Genomic DNA, 16,773 nt, shown 5'->3' on the forward strand with positions numbered 1-16,773 from the left:
GAAATTCAAAAAGGGCGCAGCAACAACATTTTTTTATGATTCATTTTTGTAATTTTCTGATTCATTTCAGCGTCTTCTAATAATACTTGAAAATAAAACGGCCAAATTTTTTTAAGTCTAAACATGAAAAATACCCCCTCAATATTTTCATTCATTTCAAAAAGAACCCTACTCCAGCAATTGGGCTTCAATTTTTTCATAGTTTCTCCACAGATTTTTTACTCAATATTTCTATATTAACTCAATATTAAACGAACTAGTCTACTGGCTGGACTGGAGTCAATCATGATGGAAACCTTTACTGAAAACGTCGAAACAAAGAATACTGGTTCTCGTAATTGCAAAGCAGGAGGACAAGCAAATCTAACATAGGCTAAAGCAGTTTGAGCACAGAAATCTAGAAAGTAGAGGTAAAACTTTTGCTCAAAAGAACACACAAAGAGGTCGTAAAAAACTAGGTAAAAGAAGTTGCACTCAAAAAAGTATAGGAAGCTCTGAACTAAGGTGTTGTAAAGGGTAACGCCTAGAACATTACACAATTAAGGCGAAAGAGCCATGTCCATTGAGTCCTGTCTTTGTCATGAGTTACCAAGGGGGGTGGGGAGACTTGTATACCTGGGACTGGTATATAAGTCCCCCCCCCCCCCCCCACTCCCCTTGGTAACTCATGACAAAGACAGGACTCAATTCAATTTTCTCTTTCGCCTAAGCTGTGCGCTGTTCTAGGTTTTTCCGTTGTAAAGAGACTATCTTCGTCATTTGTCGTGGGTAGCGTGGCCGAGCGGTCTAAGGCGCTGGTTTAAGGCACCAGTCATTTCGATGGCGTGGGTTCGAATCCCACCGCTGCCAAGTTTGTATAGTTTTGGTTCTTTGCCAGTGCAAGATTTATCAACTGGTTTAGGCTACTCTATTTTATTGATGAACTCTTTTTACCTGAACCTTCTATAATATCAGTAAACTCATAAGGTTCTCCTGAACAGGATCTTCGGTGCAAGTAGCCTACAAGATCAAGCAGCGCTGGTTCGACTCTCGGTCAACACATTTTCAAGGACTGCTCTCCAATTCCATTCTGCAGTAGGCTACCTGGTAGATGGAATAATTCACAGAAAACAACAATTGGAAACTTCACTCTGTCAAATTTGGTGACGTACCTGCGTCAGTGGTTCAAAGCCTTTGCAAGTATGCGAAACTGCAAGATTAAGCTCTCAAAGAAGTTTTTACAGTCCAAGGATAAAAATTCTGTCAATCACTGCTTGCCTTTTTTTATTATTCCAACTGAGTTTTGTTTGGTGTTTCAACCTTAGTGAAATTCTTTATTAATTTCATTACTTTTCGTTTTCACAAATGAAATAATAATTAGTTTAATGGCTTGAGTTGGTGAAGATTGCAGTTGCTATTCTGAACTCTAACTTCTCCTCACCAAATAAATCTTTTGCCTTTTACTAAAGATTTCCGTGGGAAAGAGCACAACAATGAGTCTTACCAGTTTTTCGACCTCGTCTAGGCGATGAATCTTTACTCTTATCCAGTGACGCATGTTGGTTGATTTGCGAAGGTATGCGGTTCAACAAAGGTAATGCCAAAGCAGCGCAAATACAAACAATAACTCCAGTAATTTAGTAAATCCAAAAGAAACTTAATTTCACGTACAATATTTATCTTATATACTGTACTTTCTACTATTCGGTAAGGATGAAACTGTTGATTTATAATATTAATGATTTTTTTTTTCAATTTTATTGACATTGATTAAATCACGCAAGGCCCTATCTACCGCTTCTCACACCTCCGCTGGGAGCCCACCCATATTTAGTTGGTCCAGCGCTTTTCGACTATTTGAAATAAAAAATGTAAGTTAATAATAGCTTGCCGCTACAAAAGCTCGATATTTAATAGCTTAAATTAATATGTTTTGTATTGTCGGTCAATATTTGGTAGCTCACGACTATTGCAAATCAACGAAACCAATAAATTGATGATACTGTATTTTATTCAAGTTAATCAAAAAAGTAAATAATAGGCCTATTATCTTCTTGTTTTTCTGAAACATGTATTTCAACAGTTGATAGAACAGGATTTCTCCAACACTAAACACTCCTGAAATGACGAAGATGTTGGATTCTGGCAGCCCGTAGCGTTGAAAAAGATAGTCCAAGATATACTTTTAAATCTGGGATGATTTTATTGGCTTAAAATCTTTTTAAGGGGGCCTGAATTTGAAAGGCAACTCTACATCGCCGATTTTTTTTTTAGTTATAGCCTACCTTATTACAGTATGTTGAAGTAACTTATTTTGCATTCACCCAAGCAACTTATTTTTTTAAGGCTGCACTGCGTCATTCTTCTTTTCCCCGTTTTAACTTTTATATTTGAAAAGTGGTGCAATTACAACTTTTTGGAACGGCTGTTTTTATTGCTACCAGGTCCAAATTATCCTCTGAAAACGGCCCTGCTGTTGACAACATTTTGCTGAAGTCAGCGGAAGAAGGAAAATGACTATTTGATGGAAAAGATGAAAGCACTGTGAGGTATAATCGTGTTTATAAAGAGCTAAAATTCATGACTTTTAAAACTTGAAAAATCTTTAAAAATCGAATGTTTTTAATCCGACTTTACAATCCACAGTTAAAGCATAACATAGGTTAAGTGCTATGAATACATTAAAACAAAACTGAAACGTAGTAAGCACTAAAACAAAACGGACTGTAGAAGGCTAGGCAGACTCTAGTCTAATGCAAACTATACTGTATTGCCGCCATATTAATTAAATCGTCTCTAAAATACGTGATGGTTTGTTCCTTGCTAAAATGATCAAAGCGAAGCTTTTATTTTCCCTACATTGAAAGATTTTGCGCCATAAAGTTTTCTTCCTCTATTTAGCAACAGGCCCTTGGTTTGAGAAACACTTTAGACGCCGTCGTCACTAAAATAGGGGCCCTCTAGTAGATTCTGAGAGGGAGGCGAAGTGGTGCTCCCAAGGTCTTGGAGACATCAATTCTGTTCTTAAATTCCTGCTTCATATCATAGGAAGCAGCGTTACCAGCTCCTCTGTTTTTTGTGCAATAGGATCAACTTTGGTATTGCACCATTCTATCACATATGCAAACGGGCGTCGGTGAAATAAGATCGGAACGCTATGGCGACGACTTCAACATGTTATATTGTGCAAGTATTGATGCTAAATGGCAAAAAACGGAAGGTGTTGACGTGGAAAGATATTCTCAAATAAACAACATAAAAACGAACGTGCATTTTTCTGTGTTTTATTGCTGGGTAACTGGGTACCGGTATATATAACGAAGGCCTACACTTGGTCCCTGGAAACAACTTCTGGTTTCCTTTGCGGCCATGAGATCGATTGAGCAATGCTGAACAGATTGCTCAATCTAACTAATAAAATGCAACAACTACTACACAAGACAAGTTATATCTGTGTACAAATGCGATAATTTCACTTCACTGCAGGAAAACAAACAAATTTTAAAAATCTTTCGGCCTAAATACATCTTCTGCTTTTTTGGAAGGATTATGAGCAGACAATCCTGCAGTTAAGTCAACGATTTTCTTTTTAGTAGCTTCACGTAACTTATTATTTTTAAAACAAAAAATGAGAAACACAAACAGGCCTTGCAAGCCATTTACGATTCCATGAATTGCAATGAATTCTATTTCTGCACCAGGAATATTAACAAAAAATCCAAGTATCCAAGGTATGCCCAAAACTGGAAAAAGCATAATGCTGGCACGAAGAGTTGATGTAAACTGTGAGCGGTGCAACTTCCACTCGTTTGCGCAATCTTTTCTTTGCGGTTTTGATGTTCTTACAAATCGATCCATTTTTCGCACTACTCTAACAGTTGCGATTAATATAACAAAGTTGATTGTAAATACAATACTTAGTGGAATAATCACAGCCAAAGTCATGTTATACTTACTACTAAGCCAGCACCGATCGTATTGTGCAACATTGCTTGAGTTCCTGTCACGTTTTATGATGTCGATATACGTGTTGGTTGCAAAACCGACTGTCGCACAAATCGTTACATAAATAACAGGCAACAAACAACCCGAAATAAGAAGCTGAACCTTGTGAGTTTTTCCCTGAAACCTTAGGCAAGTACGTCTAATTTTCAATACAAGCATAACGGCTTCGTTTAACATCCACATAGCTGAAGAGATGGTGCACAAATGGCACATCACTGTGATAAACACGCAGAGCGTTCCTAGGTTTTCTGTCACCGCTAAAGATCCGATGAGAAAAAATAAATGTAGAAATAATAATGAAGTTGCAATGCCAAGTTGTGTCGTAAACCTATCTGGTTCAAGAAACCGTCTAAACAACACAATCACTATTATAGTCAATAGCAGCATCACTGCGGAAATTGTTTCAACAACTTGAATGGTTATTTCCAAAGCCGAGGGTATTTTAATTTCATTTAAAGAGAGGATAACAGCAAAAGATGTAGTGTGGTTGCAAGTGCAACGTCTTCTGCTAAGTGGGGATAACGATTGTGGGGATATGCTGCATCCAACACCAGACCATGCATTGAGATTATCATCGAAGTATTCGCATGAATATGTTGGCTTGCTTAAGAGAATGATATTTTTGTTGTCGGATGTAAAGCATCCACTATTAATTTGATTCACCTCGACTTCAAATTGCACAGGAATAGATTCTTTGATGAGTTCTTTTTTTGAATTTCCTTTGAACAGCGAAACTGAAATTACGTCGGAACTGAGGCAAGGTTTATTGAAGTTTTTGTTGTTGTGTGTTTTTTCTGACAAAGAAGATTGTTTAAAAGTGGCCAACAGAACAACGGCAAAGTTATTTTGCGTTATATTTGTAATAGTAGATCCGAGTATCTTGACAACAGAAGAAGATTGTAAAGTCTCGTTAGCTGTCCAAAATGTTAGATATTGATCCGAAATTTTTGACAATTTCTTGAAATGATGATATTGCAGTTTTATGTTTCGTCCAATCTTGTGTTGATAATAGGATTCTTTGAAATTAAAGTTGATGATGTCACGCACTAGCGAATGTGAAATCTCTTCAAACCATACAAAACTGGGCGACTTTGAATCATTGCTGTACGAAAGATAAGGCAAGTTATTTACAAAGCTTTGCCAGGCATCAGAAGAGATATTTTCCTCAAGTTCTTCCACAACTCTCGATCCTGGAGGCAATTCGTCCCCATGTTTATCCACTAAAGCGAAAGAGCCAATTGGCATTGCTGAAAAAAAAACTTTTTAAATTTTCGAGTTTTGTATAAAATTTAATGTTGTTAATATCAAATTTGTAGCTTACAAAGTGTTACCACATAGGCTGAAAGTTTTTTTTTTTAAAACTGCAGCCAATCACAAGCAATGAAATAGTAGTGCAGCTTCTAGTAAAACAAAATACTAAAAAGCGCAAGATAAAACTTGTATTATATAAAGAATAATCATATTGATTTCAAAACAAAAAGATTTATTTTAGAAAAAGAATAAATAGCCTATATAGGCTAGACCTCAGGCCAATGTAAATGTAAGAAACCAAAAAAGTAAAGAGCCCTACGACAAGGTTTGTAATTGCAAAAATTAATTTAGCTTTCTGGTTTGTAAAAAACAAGTTTTTACTCACATGAAACCTTATTGAAACTTTTTGTAAAGAATGTATTGGATTTTATCGTAAGTATATAAAGGGAAGTAACATCAGCAGATTTAACACATTTAAATTTAAATTTTAGCTCCATGTTACATTTAGCTTGCGGCTAGCAATTACTGCTTTGCGTGTTTGCTGTTCTGGGTGTACTAATTAATTAAACATGACAACACTTTTTTGTTTATCTGTTCTATTCAGTGTTTCTATATGACAGGGCTACTCAACTAATGTTAGCAAAGGTCCATTTTGACAAGTTGAATATTTTTGCGGTCCGTTGAATATTTCACATGCAACCACGAAAATTAAACAACCAGTAGCCTACAAGCACCGAAACACTTTTTAGGTAGTATGTAACACGACAGAAGAATGTACACGACAGAAGACATGTACACTTGGATTTTTGTCTGACACAAACAAAGAAATAAAAAAGGAAAAATGTATTGTGCTTCTTTGTAGTGTAGTTGTGTGGAACACCTCATGTGATCAATTACGAACCGTTTATACCATTTATTCTTTGTCATTCTTAGTTGTGTTGATGTTGAAAAGTTGGTCAAAAGTGACGATTGTATTGTGCTATAGTTTAGATTTAGATAAATTCAATCCATGGCGACCTAAAGTAGGCTATACAGGTGGCCACGACTCAATCAAATAGATGTTTGAGCCAAAAACATTTTTTTAAGCGGCCGGTTAAGTCAATCATCTGATTAGCTAATCTAAAATCAGTTTGTGCGAAATTAATCTGTAAATCAGTAATCGGTGGTTTTAATCAGCGGATTACGGTTACTGCAGTTAGAGAAAAACAATCTACAACTTAAACTTTTTAATCGTGCAATTTGCTAAATCCGTGAATGATCCGCTGTTGGTACATCTACCTCTAACTCTTGTAGGCCGACTCTTATTTTTTAGGTGTAGCCTGGTAAAATTTTGATGTTGTTATTCCTGTTGAGGACACCATGATGTGACAAAAACATTCGATGTAAACGTTCATTAAACAATCGACACATAGGTTGTTAAGGTAGCCTACTATCAACACTACAAATAAGAGCTTGATGCCAAGCAAAAATCCAAACAGAACGAAATGGTATATAAAATATAACTCATTTTTATTGATAGCCCATACAGCAGCTCAATATAACTTAGTTTAAATTTTCATTAATGTTGTTTTTTCCTGCCTACTTTAAAATAATTTTGTTAACTCTGCTGATGTCATTTGGCTTTATAGGTTTGTTGCACAACAAGACAAACTTTCTATCAAAACTTTGTGATGTTATATCCACCGCAATTAAAGATTAACTTTAGTTCTAATCTTAACCTTTGCTGAAAAACTTCTACTTTTATTTTATTGCTGAATCTTTTTTGAAAACTACACTTGAAATATGTAAACCAACTTAAATTTTAAATGAAACAACTTACCAGTCAATAAAAGAAGCAGTACAAGCTCCATTCTCTCTTCTCCTGGGCAGCTACAACTTTTTAGTAAATCCATTTAAACGTTATTTTGTAGATAGGCTTTACCTACTTGTTTCAACAGCATTGCTGATAGACTAACTCTTAATTGCTCGCAACAAATTTTAGTGAACGGTTGTTGCTTCATCCAAGAAAGTAAATAGATGCGTCATTTTGCGCAATCTCATATTAGCGGAAATATCAGATTTCCGATGAACTTACGTCATATGGCAAGCCTGCCCAACTCCTATACCAGCTTCAACGCATTTTATCTAAGGTTTGCATATTCAAACTTCAAGGCATGAAAATAAAGGAGAAAACAAAAAAAACATGACTCAGAAATGCCAATTTATTCTAGAAAAAATCGCTATGAGATGACTGCAGATGTAGTATTAGTAAGGGTAGCAAAATGAGCTAATAGGCCTATGGATAAACTAAAATCTCAAAAAAAAAACTTTCTCCGAAAATAATAACAAATAATATAACATGTTTACAGTATTTCCAAATGTTAAATCTAGTATTTACCAAGAAGAAAATCAATAAAACAAATAAATTCATCTGGCATAGCCAAAGCTACTCACATAGTTTTTGTAAGGGGAAACTAACAGAGGCAAGAGCCGCTTGGTCACTTTGGCCAGATGAATGTAACAATTAGGACCTTTATTCAGTAGCGTTAGCAGGGGCTTAGATAATACACTTGGACCCGAGCCTGGGATTATACTTGAGACCTGTAATTTTCCAGTGGGCCCGGGAACTAAGAAAACACTAAAGCTACGTATTTTTTAAGCTTTTTTATTGTTTTTATTTACTGTATGTTTGAAAGGCCAGGGCCTTTTGAATTATTCTTGGTCTATAGGCCTAGATTATCCTCCCGGGGTCCTGCCTCTATTTGCTAATAATATTAAAAATGCGGTATTTGCATAAATTTTTCTGCCTTGCTTTAAATTTAACTATGTTTTCTACGCTTGCACAAGTTTTGAGCTGTGTCACTGCCTGTCACTCTTTATGTGGGATGTTGTTGTTTTGTCATCTTCTCATTTTCACTTTTGTGGTTTTTGATAGGATATGATGGGATGAATGCATTTTATCTCCTCCTCTAGTCAATATATACACAGAAATGATCGCAAAAGTAAGGTTAAATAACTCCAAGAATGGAGTGAAAATAGGTGGTAGAACTATAATTAATTTAAGGTACGCAGATGACACTACTCTTTTAGCCAAGAATGCACGATCTTGAAGACTTATTTTCTTAAAAAATGAAAGAGAAATGGCTGGTTTTTCAAGCTGGGTAGAAGCACTCTATAATCTCTTTAACCATTTTTACAGCTTTTAATTTATTTTACCAAAAGCTTAAAAAAATACTGAACTGAAAGGGGTAAGTGTTCATCAGGATAATTAGATTTTTTTTATAGTAATTTCTGCTTTTACTTTCGCATTCATTAGATGAACGTTGCAACTACTGCCTACTGCCACAAAAAGAAAAGTTTTAAAATGTTTTTTAATTTGCTGTTGAATAACATCTTAGTTTTTACCGCACACAACATATCATTTTGCTTTCGTCTCTTGAAAGAATTAAATAGAGCTTGACTAGCAAAACAACGAAAGCTATCAATTGCAAAGACAAAGTTTATTTGGCAAAAACTAACAAGATAGCCTCAAGGTGCTAAAGAAAATGTAAATTCCGCAAACAAATTAGTAGTGCTGAAGCTAAGCGTTGAAATCTCAATTCAACAAAAGCTTTTTCTTTTTACATTGTTTCAACGTTGAGTAACGGTAACGGTCACTTTTTCTGCCTGGAAATACACAGTTTTCCCAAGCCAACAGAGAAAAAGAAACATTCTTCAGTACAATTGAGAGTTCTTCATGACATTTTCATGTTGGCCTTGTCGTGTGAAGTCTGACGGAAGTTGATATGAAAAGTTATAAGCCTGCGTAGAAAACTTTCTTAGAAAGAAAAACAATATAAAAACAAAACAATTACGTCTGCTGTGAAAACATTTCATCAGACTGTTCCACAGCATACTGATCTTAACTTCGCAGTTTTGCGTTCATCCTGGTTAATTCTCAATACATTGTTTGTACTAGGGTTTATCGTCGCGCACCGTTCATCTCTTCCGATTGGGTCGTCTAAGATATTGTTACAATAAATGTGAGAAATCAAAGAAGTGAAAGCAGCTTGTACGTTCGTGCACTCCAAAGCTGATGTTTCGATGTAGCTCAGCTGGTTACTTTCAGCAAATGCTTTTGCTTGATTCGTTGAGATTTTCCTCATTACTTGGAGATCAATTTTGTTGCCGACGAGTATAATCTGAAACAGTCAAAGGTGTTCGTCACAATTGATCAATGTTTTTTAATTTTTGTACACCTACAGTTCAGTGACCGGTGGTTAGTGTCTTTATTTCTGGTTCTGATAGGTCTTAGTTCGATTCGATGACAAGTCACACCACAGAGTACAGATCATAAAAACAGGAGCTTACCAATCGTGCTTTTTTACATAAAACTTTGTGTCAAGAAACATGTGATCAGTGATCACATTATAATTATACAAAATGCAAAAAAACGCAAGAAGAAAGTGATAGACTGCAAGAGATAACCTCTAACTTAGTGGTCCCAGGGGTTGTATGTCCCAGATTTTTTTTATTATATTTTGTCTTGAACTATTTTTTGTCTCGATATCTTAGGACACTCACTCCACTCTCCCCAAGCTAATCCTCATTCAGTCTGGCACTTTGGATCTGTTATCCTTTGAGCAGGCTAGTACTTATTCCTATTCGGAAAACAAGCTTCAATGCACCTCAAATTTTCAATGTCGACTATTTTACACAAACAAAGGAAGCTTACGTAGTTTTTTTTTGTAAATATAATTTTAACGCATTCATTGATCTTAATAAATTTCGTTTTGTTATAAAAATATATATAAAAGCTTTAGTTTTAAGGTTAACAACTGACTGTTTCGTCCATTACATATACCTGACATGCATCCATGGCATAAGCTTTAATTTCTGACAGCCAGTGAACAAGATTCCTGAAAGATCGTGAATTTGTTACATCATATACGAGCAATACGCCAGCTGCTCCTCTATAATAAGCCGATGCAAGCGCTCTGTATCTTTCCTCTCCCGCTGTGTCCCACAGCTGGGAGCAGATTTGCTTATCTGGCAAAGACATGCAATTAACTTTTGAATACGATAGTTGTACATGAACATAGACAATAAATGCAAAAATGGATGAATTTTAGTTTGCCCTTCTACTCACCATCAGTTACTATAATTTAAAGGTAGCTGAAGTTTGAGAAAGCTGGTGCAGAAGGTTGATTAGAAAAACCATGATTTATAACTAAACTCATAATAAAAAAACAAAACTGCAGACATGACTCCAAAAACCAATGTCGGTGTGTACTGAGTACTTTTCTTTTTCTTGTTCGTAAACGCGCATGCTTTGTAATTAATTTGCTCCGTATCAAATTGATTGCTCGTTATTGAAATCGCTAGTAATCAGCAATAATAATAAAAAATCATAACATATAAGTCTGTATAGCAATAACGAATATAGAAAAAACTGTCATGATGAACTACCTCCCAGCTAGAAAACTTGTTTTTTTACATTGATCGAACGTCTACAGACGTTGAATTAATATAAACAGGACGGATTTTGCTATCTGAGTTGTTATCAAAGAAGGCAAAAATCCTAACCATGAATGGGTTTTGTTTAGCTTGGGAGGTTGGAGTCCAAAATGACTTTGAGACGTTTTCTTATGTTTCTCCATTTTTAGGAGTGCATTTAACCAAGTTGCCCATTAGTTCTGCTGTTGGTAAACAGCCAACTACAAAAGAAATAACGTAACGCAGAACTATAATTTACAGTAGCTTACCACAAACTGCGATTGTTTTTGTAGCAAACTCCACTCCGATGGTCTGTCGACTACTTGTTGAAAATTCATTTCTGGTGAATCTTGCGACAAGTTGACTTTTTCCAACTCCAGAATCTCCTACGATCACAACTTTTATCAAATAATCGTAATCCACGTACGACGTTTTAGTTGTCACGGATTTTGAAGTTTCTCGTTTTCTAGATAGAAATAAAATACTTATTTTACAACGTTGATGTGAGGGATACATTTACTGGAAAACATTAGTCGTTAAGATCGATTCTAGTCCAAAAATGTAAGTTAAATCTATTAAAGCTGGACTCAGCTTTCGATACAAATTCTAAAATATTGTTTTCAGTCAAATTGAAAAAAAATCATGCTTATAATTATGATTGATCTGTGCAAGAAATCTTAGATTAATAAATGGTTACTGGCTATACTGTAGGATACTGTAGGATTAGCGTTAGATTAGATCAAAAATCTAAATTTCTGAACAGAAGAATATGGCACGACAGCGCATTCGATTGTTTTTTTTCTTAGGGCTTACTGCAACCAGCAATTAACATCTTCCAGATGTGGTTTTCAAAAATGGAATACGTTGGAAGAACACAAAAAATGGGTCTCTATTCTCTAGATTCCGTTACTTAACATGGACCTTAATCATTTTCTTAAATGTCACGATCGTTAAATAATATTTGCCTATTGGAAAGTTTGTTTAAATGAAAGGAAGCTTTTGAAATGCGCTATTTTGTTACACACTGGGAAGAAAAATTTTCTGGTAAATCTTGCATTTTTTTGTTTAGCAGTAGCTTATGGCATGCCGTTAAGCGATTCATCCCGATGGTCATAAAGATTAAATAATGTAACTTTCAACCAATCAGCTGAAGTTTTCCGGTTAGAAATAAAATTTCTTCTTAAAAGGCTAAAATAGATTTTTTTTGCTTTTGTTATGTCGTCAGTGTGCGTCTGATTCATGGAAATTACAGTAGCGTCTGCGCTGTTGTCCACTGAAATAACTCTAATCAGTATGGGAAAAATTAGTGTCTTAGCGTGACTACTGGCTAGGACCTACTAACACTTAACGTTTGATTCACCCTTACCAGTAAGCTATCCAGTTTTTTCTACGCAAAAAATATGAGCAGAGGTGGACAATAGCGCACTATGTTTGCAGCGCCGCTACTTTTTGTAGTAGGAAAACGGGAGCGACCCTACGCTTTAGCAATTACTTTTAATAGTAGCGGGCTAGCGGCAATACTTTTTACAAAGCGGTAGCGAGATAGACGCTACAGTTGCTTTAATCGCAATTTCACTACCCGCAGCTTTCACGCTTAAAATGAAAAATAATACCTTTCTTAGGGATTATTGGTATGAAAACTGCAGTGGTTAAACAAGCCAGCACCCGGAGTTTTCAAGTCTGTGGTTTTGCTGTTCAGTTCAGCTAGATTTGAAACGTGACCTTGGAAAAAAATGATGATTGCGATCTGCGGTTGTTTGGAATTTGGTTTGCCGTGTTGAATAAATTTTACAAATATTTTGTTTCTAAAATCTAAAACATAGATACAAAGCAATAAACAAAGGCTGTAAGATGTAAAGTTCTGGTTCTCAGTACTTTTCTTCATATCCCATCTCTACTTCATTATCATCATCCAAAATTGGTTTTGTCCCCACTATTGGGGGGTGGCCGATTCTTTCCTTGCAGCGATTGTCTTCACTGCTATTTCTGTCCATCTCATTCTGTCCATCGCATCTTTTTCTTTCAGTTCGACTTTGTCTGCCGCCTTATTGAAGAAAATTCGATGGAGAAGCTAATTAATTCTCAAATATAAACTTGGACGGCATTTGACCCAACTAGAAATTAAGTTCTTTTTTTTTCATTCAACGTCTGCAGACGTAGAGTAGACGCAATGTGTAAAAAGATTGGTTTGCTAGCTTTGTTAACTCTCATCCTGATTTAACTTTGATTTAACCTTCCACAATTACACAACGTTAAGTTGAAAAGTTCATAAATATTTAGAGTTGTTTGAAACGAATTTGTAGTGATTGAAAATAAAACATAACACAGTTTTTATATAAACGATTTTATTCGAAACAATACAATTTGAAACTTTTAGCACCAAGTCAAGCGGTTCATTTCAAAGGTTTGGAAATACTGTTATCTGCAATTATTTTGAAAAATGAACAAATGACGATGAAAACAAAAACACCCTCTTTTTGACCTTGCAAGGCACTTGTCTCAGACAGCAAATCAGTCGTTTTTACTTTGATTCGATTGATCGTCTGCCGACGTTGAATCAATGTAAAAAACGACTGATTTTCTATCTGAAGTACAACTTTCGGTGTGAGGCATGAGGGTAATACAAAAAATAAAGCATGGGAGCTTTTAGTCGAGTAACGAGGAGAGCCGTTGAGAGGATAATTTGGCTCCGGTACCAATGAGATCTTCTGGATCCAAACCAAGACACTCCTAAGAAACATGCACTTTATACCGAGAATACGTTGTAGCTTCTCCACGTTCACGGCCCTCTAAAAAACGCTACAGGCCCCTAAAATCATGATCGGTCTGGTCTAAAACTATCCCCTGGACCCACCTGTCAATGAACCTGGTAAAGGGGAAGCGGTAGCGGGTTACGTTTCGGCGGCGAGTGACCCGTTGTTTTGTCATATAGTAACGGTAGCAAGAGCGCTACGTTCAAATTAGCGGATGCCCACTTTTGGTTATGACATACATTGTGCAGCCATGATAGTTTCAAAATCAATTTACCCTGTATGTATCGCCAACGTTTTGTAAACAAACCTGTGATGAGAGCAATATAGCTTATATTTGATTGACTTTAATTGTAAAACAGCATAACTAGTATACATCCCGGCTGTTTTTAATGTTTTTAGGCTCTCAAGAAAGTGGATAGCTTGCTACAGTACGGTTAGTTTGTACATGCAAATTTGGCAACGTATGATCAAGCTATTGTTCTTCAATGTTAACTTGAAGCCATAGTAGGTTATATTCCAGCTAAAGATCAGTTACGTACCTTGGCTCACACTCGCTCATTTTCTTGCTTTTTATGAGTCTTTGTGTATCAACGCTTTTCAACGTTTTGCAGTACAGCCAAGTAAAAAAGAAATAATCTTTTTTTTCTATTTGTACAACCAAGCAAAAAAGAAATAACAAATTTTTTCTATTTGTTGCACCAAATTTAAAAGCAAAGCTTATTTCTATCAACGAAATGATGTCACAAGTTGACAGACTGAAGACTGATGATTTCTCGAATGACCTATTTTAGGCTTATGACATGATTGAGGCCAATGGTTGGTTTATTTCTGGTGCTTCCGTTATCAGTCAACATGCGACAAATAAAGGTGTAGTCTAAAATGGGTAACCATTAATTAAGTTTTGAGACAACTTTTCTACTGTATATGCTACTGTATAGTCTTAAAAACGAAAGCTTCTATTGTGTTGTTTCTGCTCACTCTATTGGCTGCTTAGGCTACATGCTTACATCTCATCCAAGGATGTACAGTATTTCAAGAGCAAAGTAGCTAAACTTTTTTGAACGCTAAACAATGTCTTTACATTTTGCATCGCAGAAAAAAATTGTGCAAGAATGAAATTTTCAGGAGACTGATTTACTATCATTGTTACCTCTTGCGACACTGCAACCTTCAAACCAATGATTGCGTTGTTTTGCAGACTATTGGTGCGAAACGAAATGGGTGTTTACTGTTTACTGATCAATACTTTTTCGAACGCAATACTAATTAGCTGAGCAGCCTATACACGTATTCTTACAGCGGAACTTCAGCTAAAAAGTTGTCTTTCTCACAATAGTTCCAAACATCTATTTGTTAAAGTTCAAACTAAAATCAATAAAACTAATCAGTGAAAATACCATATTCAAGGATCAACCATCTCACAAAATGACAATATTGATTTACTACATAACTAATACGTGCTCAAATACCTGTCACAGTCCAGAAGTGACGCAACTACTTTCTTCCTGTTTTGTGAGTTTGTCAGAGCAGCTTCATGCTGATTTCAACCAGCAATGTAGGCTATGGCTAGAGGGGGGTTACTTCAGCTCAGACTTTGAGACGTGTGTTGACACAATAATAAGAACAACACTTTTCTGGAACAAACTGATGTGATGTGACAAATCACACGCGAAGTGATGTTTTGGCCTGGAATTATGTCTTACAACATTGAAAATGTTGTATTAAGTTGTTTAATGTGTGTGTTATATAATTCTACACATCAAAGTGTATATTTGCAACCTCACAAATCTCCTAAACTTTTATTTGAAAACGTGGATAGGCATTGACTTGGGTAGTCCTAATGGCAAAGATTATCTTGTGCTGTGTGACTACTATTTGGGACATCACATCCCAAAGTGTGCCTATTACAAAATAAAATAATTCATTCGAAAGTGGGATTTCTTATTTAATAAAAATGTTTTCTCGGCACGGTGTTTCCTATGCGTTATTTTCTAGTCTAATAAAATCTTTCTGGTACTAAGAACCTAACCTAAGCAAACTGTCTGCTTCACGCCTTCCGCGATTGACTCTCTCTTATCAAAAAGTATGAGGCATTGCTCGTCAAACAGCAACAGTTACCCAGCCTCATTTTAACGATGAGAAATCAATTTCGCTACAATACAATCTTTGTCTCACAACATCTCACAACAATCTCACAATGTATTCTGACGTTGTGAGCTGTTATTAGACTGAAGATGCTATCGTAACGAAATCAATTTCTCATCGTTAAAATGAGGCTGGTTAACTGTTTCTGTTTGATGAGTAATGCCTCCTCTACATTATTTTATAGTCATCACTTTCAAGAGTTTGCAACTTTGTTAAGACTTTAAATTTTCACCAAAAAACTTGTCCGCACTAATGCACCATGCTAGATCGAACAAATCAACCAAACAAACAATGCAAACCACTAAAAACTTGTATTGGAAATTTGTCTGTTGGTTGGTCAAGGTGTATTGTAATGTAGGGACTGTTCATTTATCGGTCTACGCCAGAGTTTCTTGACCTTGATTGTGCTCGTACTCTATAACAATTTCGTGAAATTTTCTTATAGCGTGTCCCTTATCTACACTAATCGACGAAAGTCGAAAGTGGATAAAATTGAAATAATGTAAATTAAAATATTATACAATCCGGAAGAACTGCGACAGTTGGATAAAAATCGTCAGTAATGGAGACTTTTTGCTGACGCTATTTTGCAACCAGATGGTGTGAAATAAATTTTTATTATTTTATTATTATTCATAACATATGCATTGTATGCAGAGTAGATACGAAAAGGTAATGGAGTCATGAAGTTTAGAACATTTGTGAAAAATAAATAGCCTAGTTATAATGGAATGCAAAGAAATTTATTTTCACACGAGACAGTTCAATCATATAATATTTACAACAACCCACTCCCAGCTATATGCTAACGGTAAGCTTGATTCCGGTTTTTAGCTCACTTTCTGCAGTAAGAAAACCAGATTTTTATTCAACGCACCCTTGGTATCTTGTCGGTTTGTCTCAATCTCCAGCTTACTTCTGAAATCTGTCACAATTCCTATTCGTCCTCATCATAAGCTGCGTCTTATCCAATTTTCACAAAAATCCTCAAGGGGGTGAGAATTCAGTCTTGTATATATTTTGAACTCACAAACAATAAACATTACCAGGTCTCCTGGCTTCTCGTCCTCAACAATTTCATTACGTTCAGCGTCTTGGTTCAGCAGAGGTTCTACTGCACATCAACAGAACAACCGCAAAGCGCAATTGTCAAATACTTCTAACATCATTCTTTTCAGTAGAAACG

At 35.8% G+C, this 16,773-nt stretch overlaps 2 protein-coding genes and 2 non-coding genes across 5 annotated transcripts; 2 read left to right on the plus strand and 2 right to left on the minus strand.

Moving 5' to 3' along the window:
• The first annotated feature begins 767 nt into the window (after positions 1-767).
• On the plus strand, positions 768-849 carry Trnal-aag (transfer RNA leucine (anticodon AAG)). Its single transcript has one exon. It is a non-coding gene; the product is annotated as a tRNA-Leu (tRNA).
• Positions 850-1,400: 551 nt separating this feature from the next.
• On the plus strand, positions 1,401-1,513 carry LOC145776456 (U5 spliceosomal RNA). The gene has a single exon (XR_014290246.1). It is a non-coding gene; the product is annotated as a U5 spliceosomal RNA (small nuclear RNA).
• Positions 1,514-3,169: 1,656 nt separating this feature from the next.
• LOC145775172 (adhesion G protein-coupled receptor E1-like) lies at positions 3,170-7,138 on the minus strand. The gene is made up of 2 exons (XM_082586405.1): positions 7,055-7,138; positions 3,170-5,231 (listed from the first exon to the last, which is right to left on the minus strand). Exons 1-2 carry the CDS (start codon positions 7,125-7,127, stop codon positions 3,481-3,483), a joined length of 1,824 nt encoding a protein of 607 aa, XP_082442531.1. The 5' UTR covers positions 7,128-7,138; the 3' UTR covers positions 3,170-3,480.
• A 1,564-nt stretch (positions 7,139-8,702) lies between these two features.
• LOC145775173 (ras-related protein Rab-11A-like) lies at positions 8,703-14,078 on the minus strand. 2 transcript variants are annotated; one of them, XM_082586406.1, is made up of 4 exons: positions 13,982-14,078; positions 10,959-11,155; positions 10,058-10,242; positions 8,703-9,395 (listed from the first exon to the last, which is right to left on the minus strand). In XM_082586406.1, exons 1-4 carry the CDS (start codon positions 13,999-14,001, stop codon positions 9,090-9,092), a joined length of 708 nt encoding a protein of 235 aa, XP_082442532.1. In that variant the 5' UTR covers positions 14,002-14,078; the 3' UTR covers positions 8,703-9,089. The 2 variants fall into 2 exon arrangements, with proteins under 2 accessions (XP_082442532.1, XP_082442534.1); XM_082586408.1 differs by having other exon boundaries at positions 9,210-9,395; positions 10,058-10,112.
• Between the last annotated feature and the right edge of the window lie 2,695 nt (positions 14,079-16,773).

Source organism: Aplidium turbinatum, chromosome 8 (genome assembly GCF_918807975.1).
Source record: "Aplidium turbinatum chromosome 8, kaAplTurb1.1, whole genome shotgun sequence".
Taxonomy (NCBI): domain Eukaryota; kingdom Metazoa; phylum Chordata; class Ascidiacea; order Aplousobranchia; family Polyclinidae; genus Aplidium; species Aplidium turbinatum.

Coding starts and splice junctions, on each gene's coding strand:
- LOC145775172 (XM_082586405.1), bottom strand. CDS start 7,127: ATGGATTTACTAAAAAGTTGTAGCTGCCCAGGAGAAGAGAGAATGGAG. Junction 5,232..7,054: donor ACTGCTTCTTTTATTGACTG/GTAAGTTGTTTC, acceptor TTTTTTTTTCAG/CAATGCCAATTGGCTCTTTC.
- LOC145775173 (XM_082586406.1), bottom strand. CDS start 14,001: ATGAGCGAGTGTGAGCCAAG. Junction 10,243..10,958: donor AAAAACAATCGCAGTTTGTG/GTAAGCTACTGT, acceptor TGTCTTTGCCAG/ATAAGCAAATCTGCTCCCAG. Junction 9,396..10,057: donor ATGCCATGGATGCATGTCAG/GTATATGTAATG, acceptor TGACTGTTTCAG/ATTATACTCGTCGGCAACAA.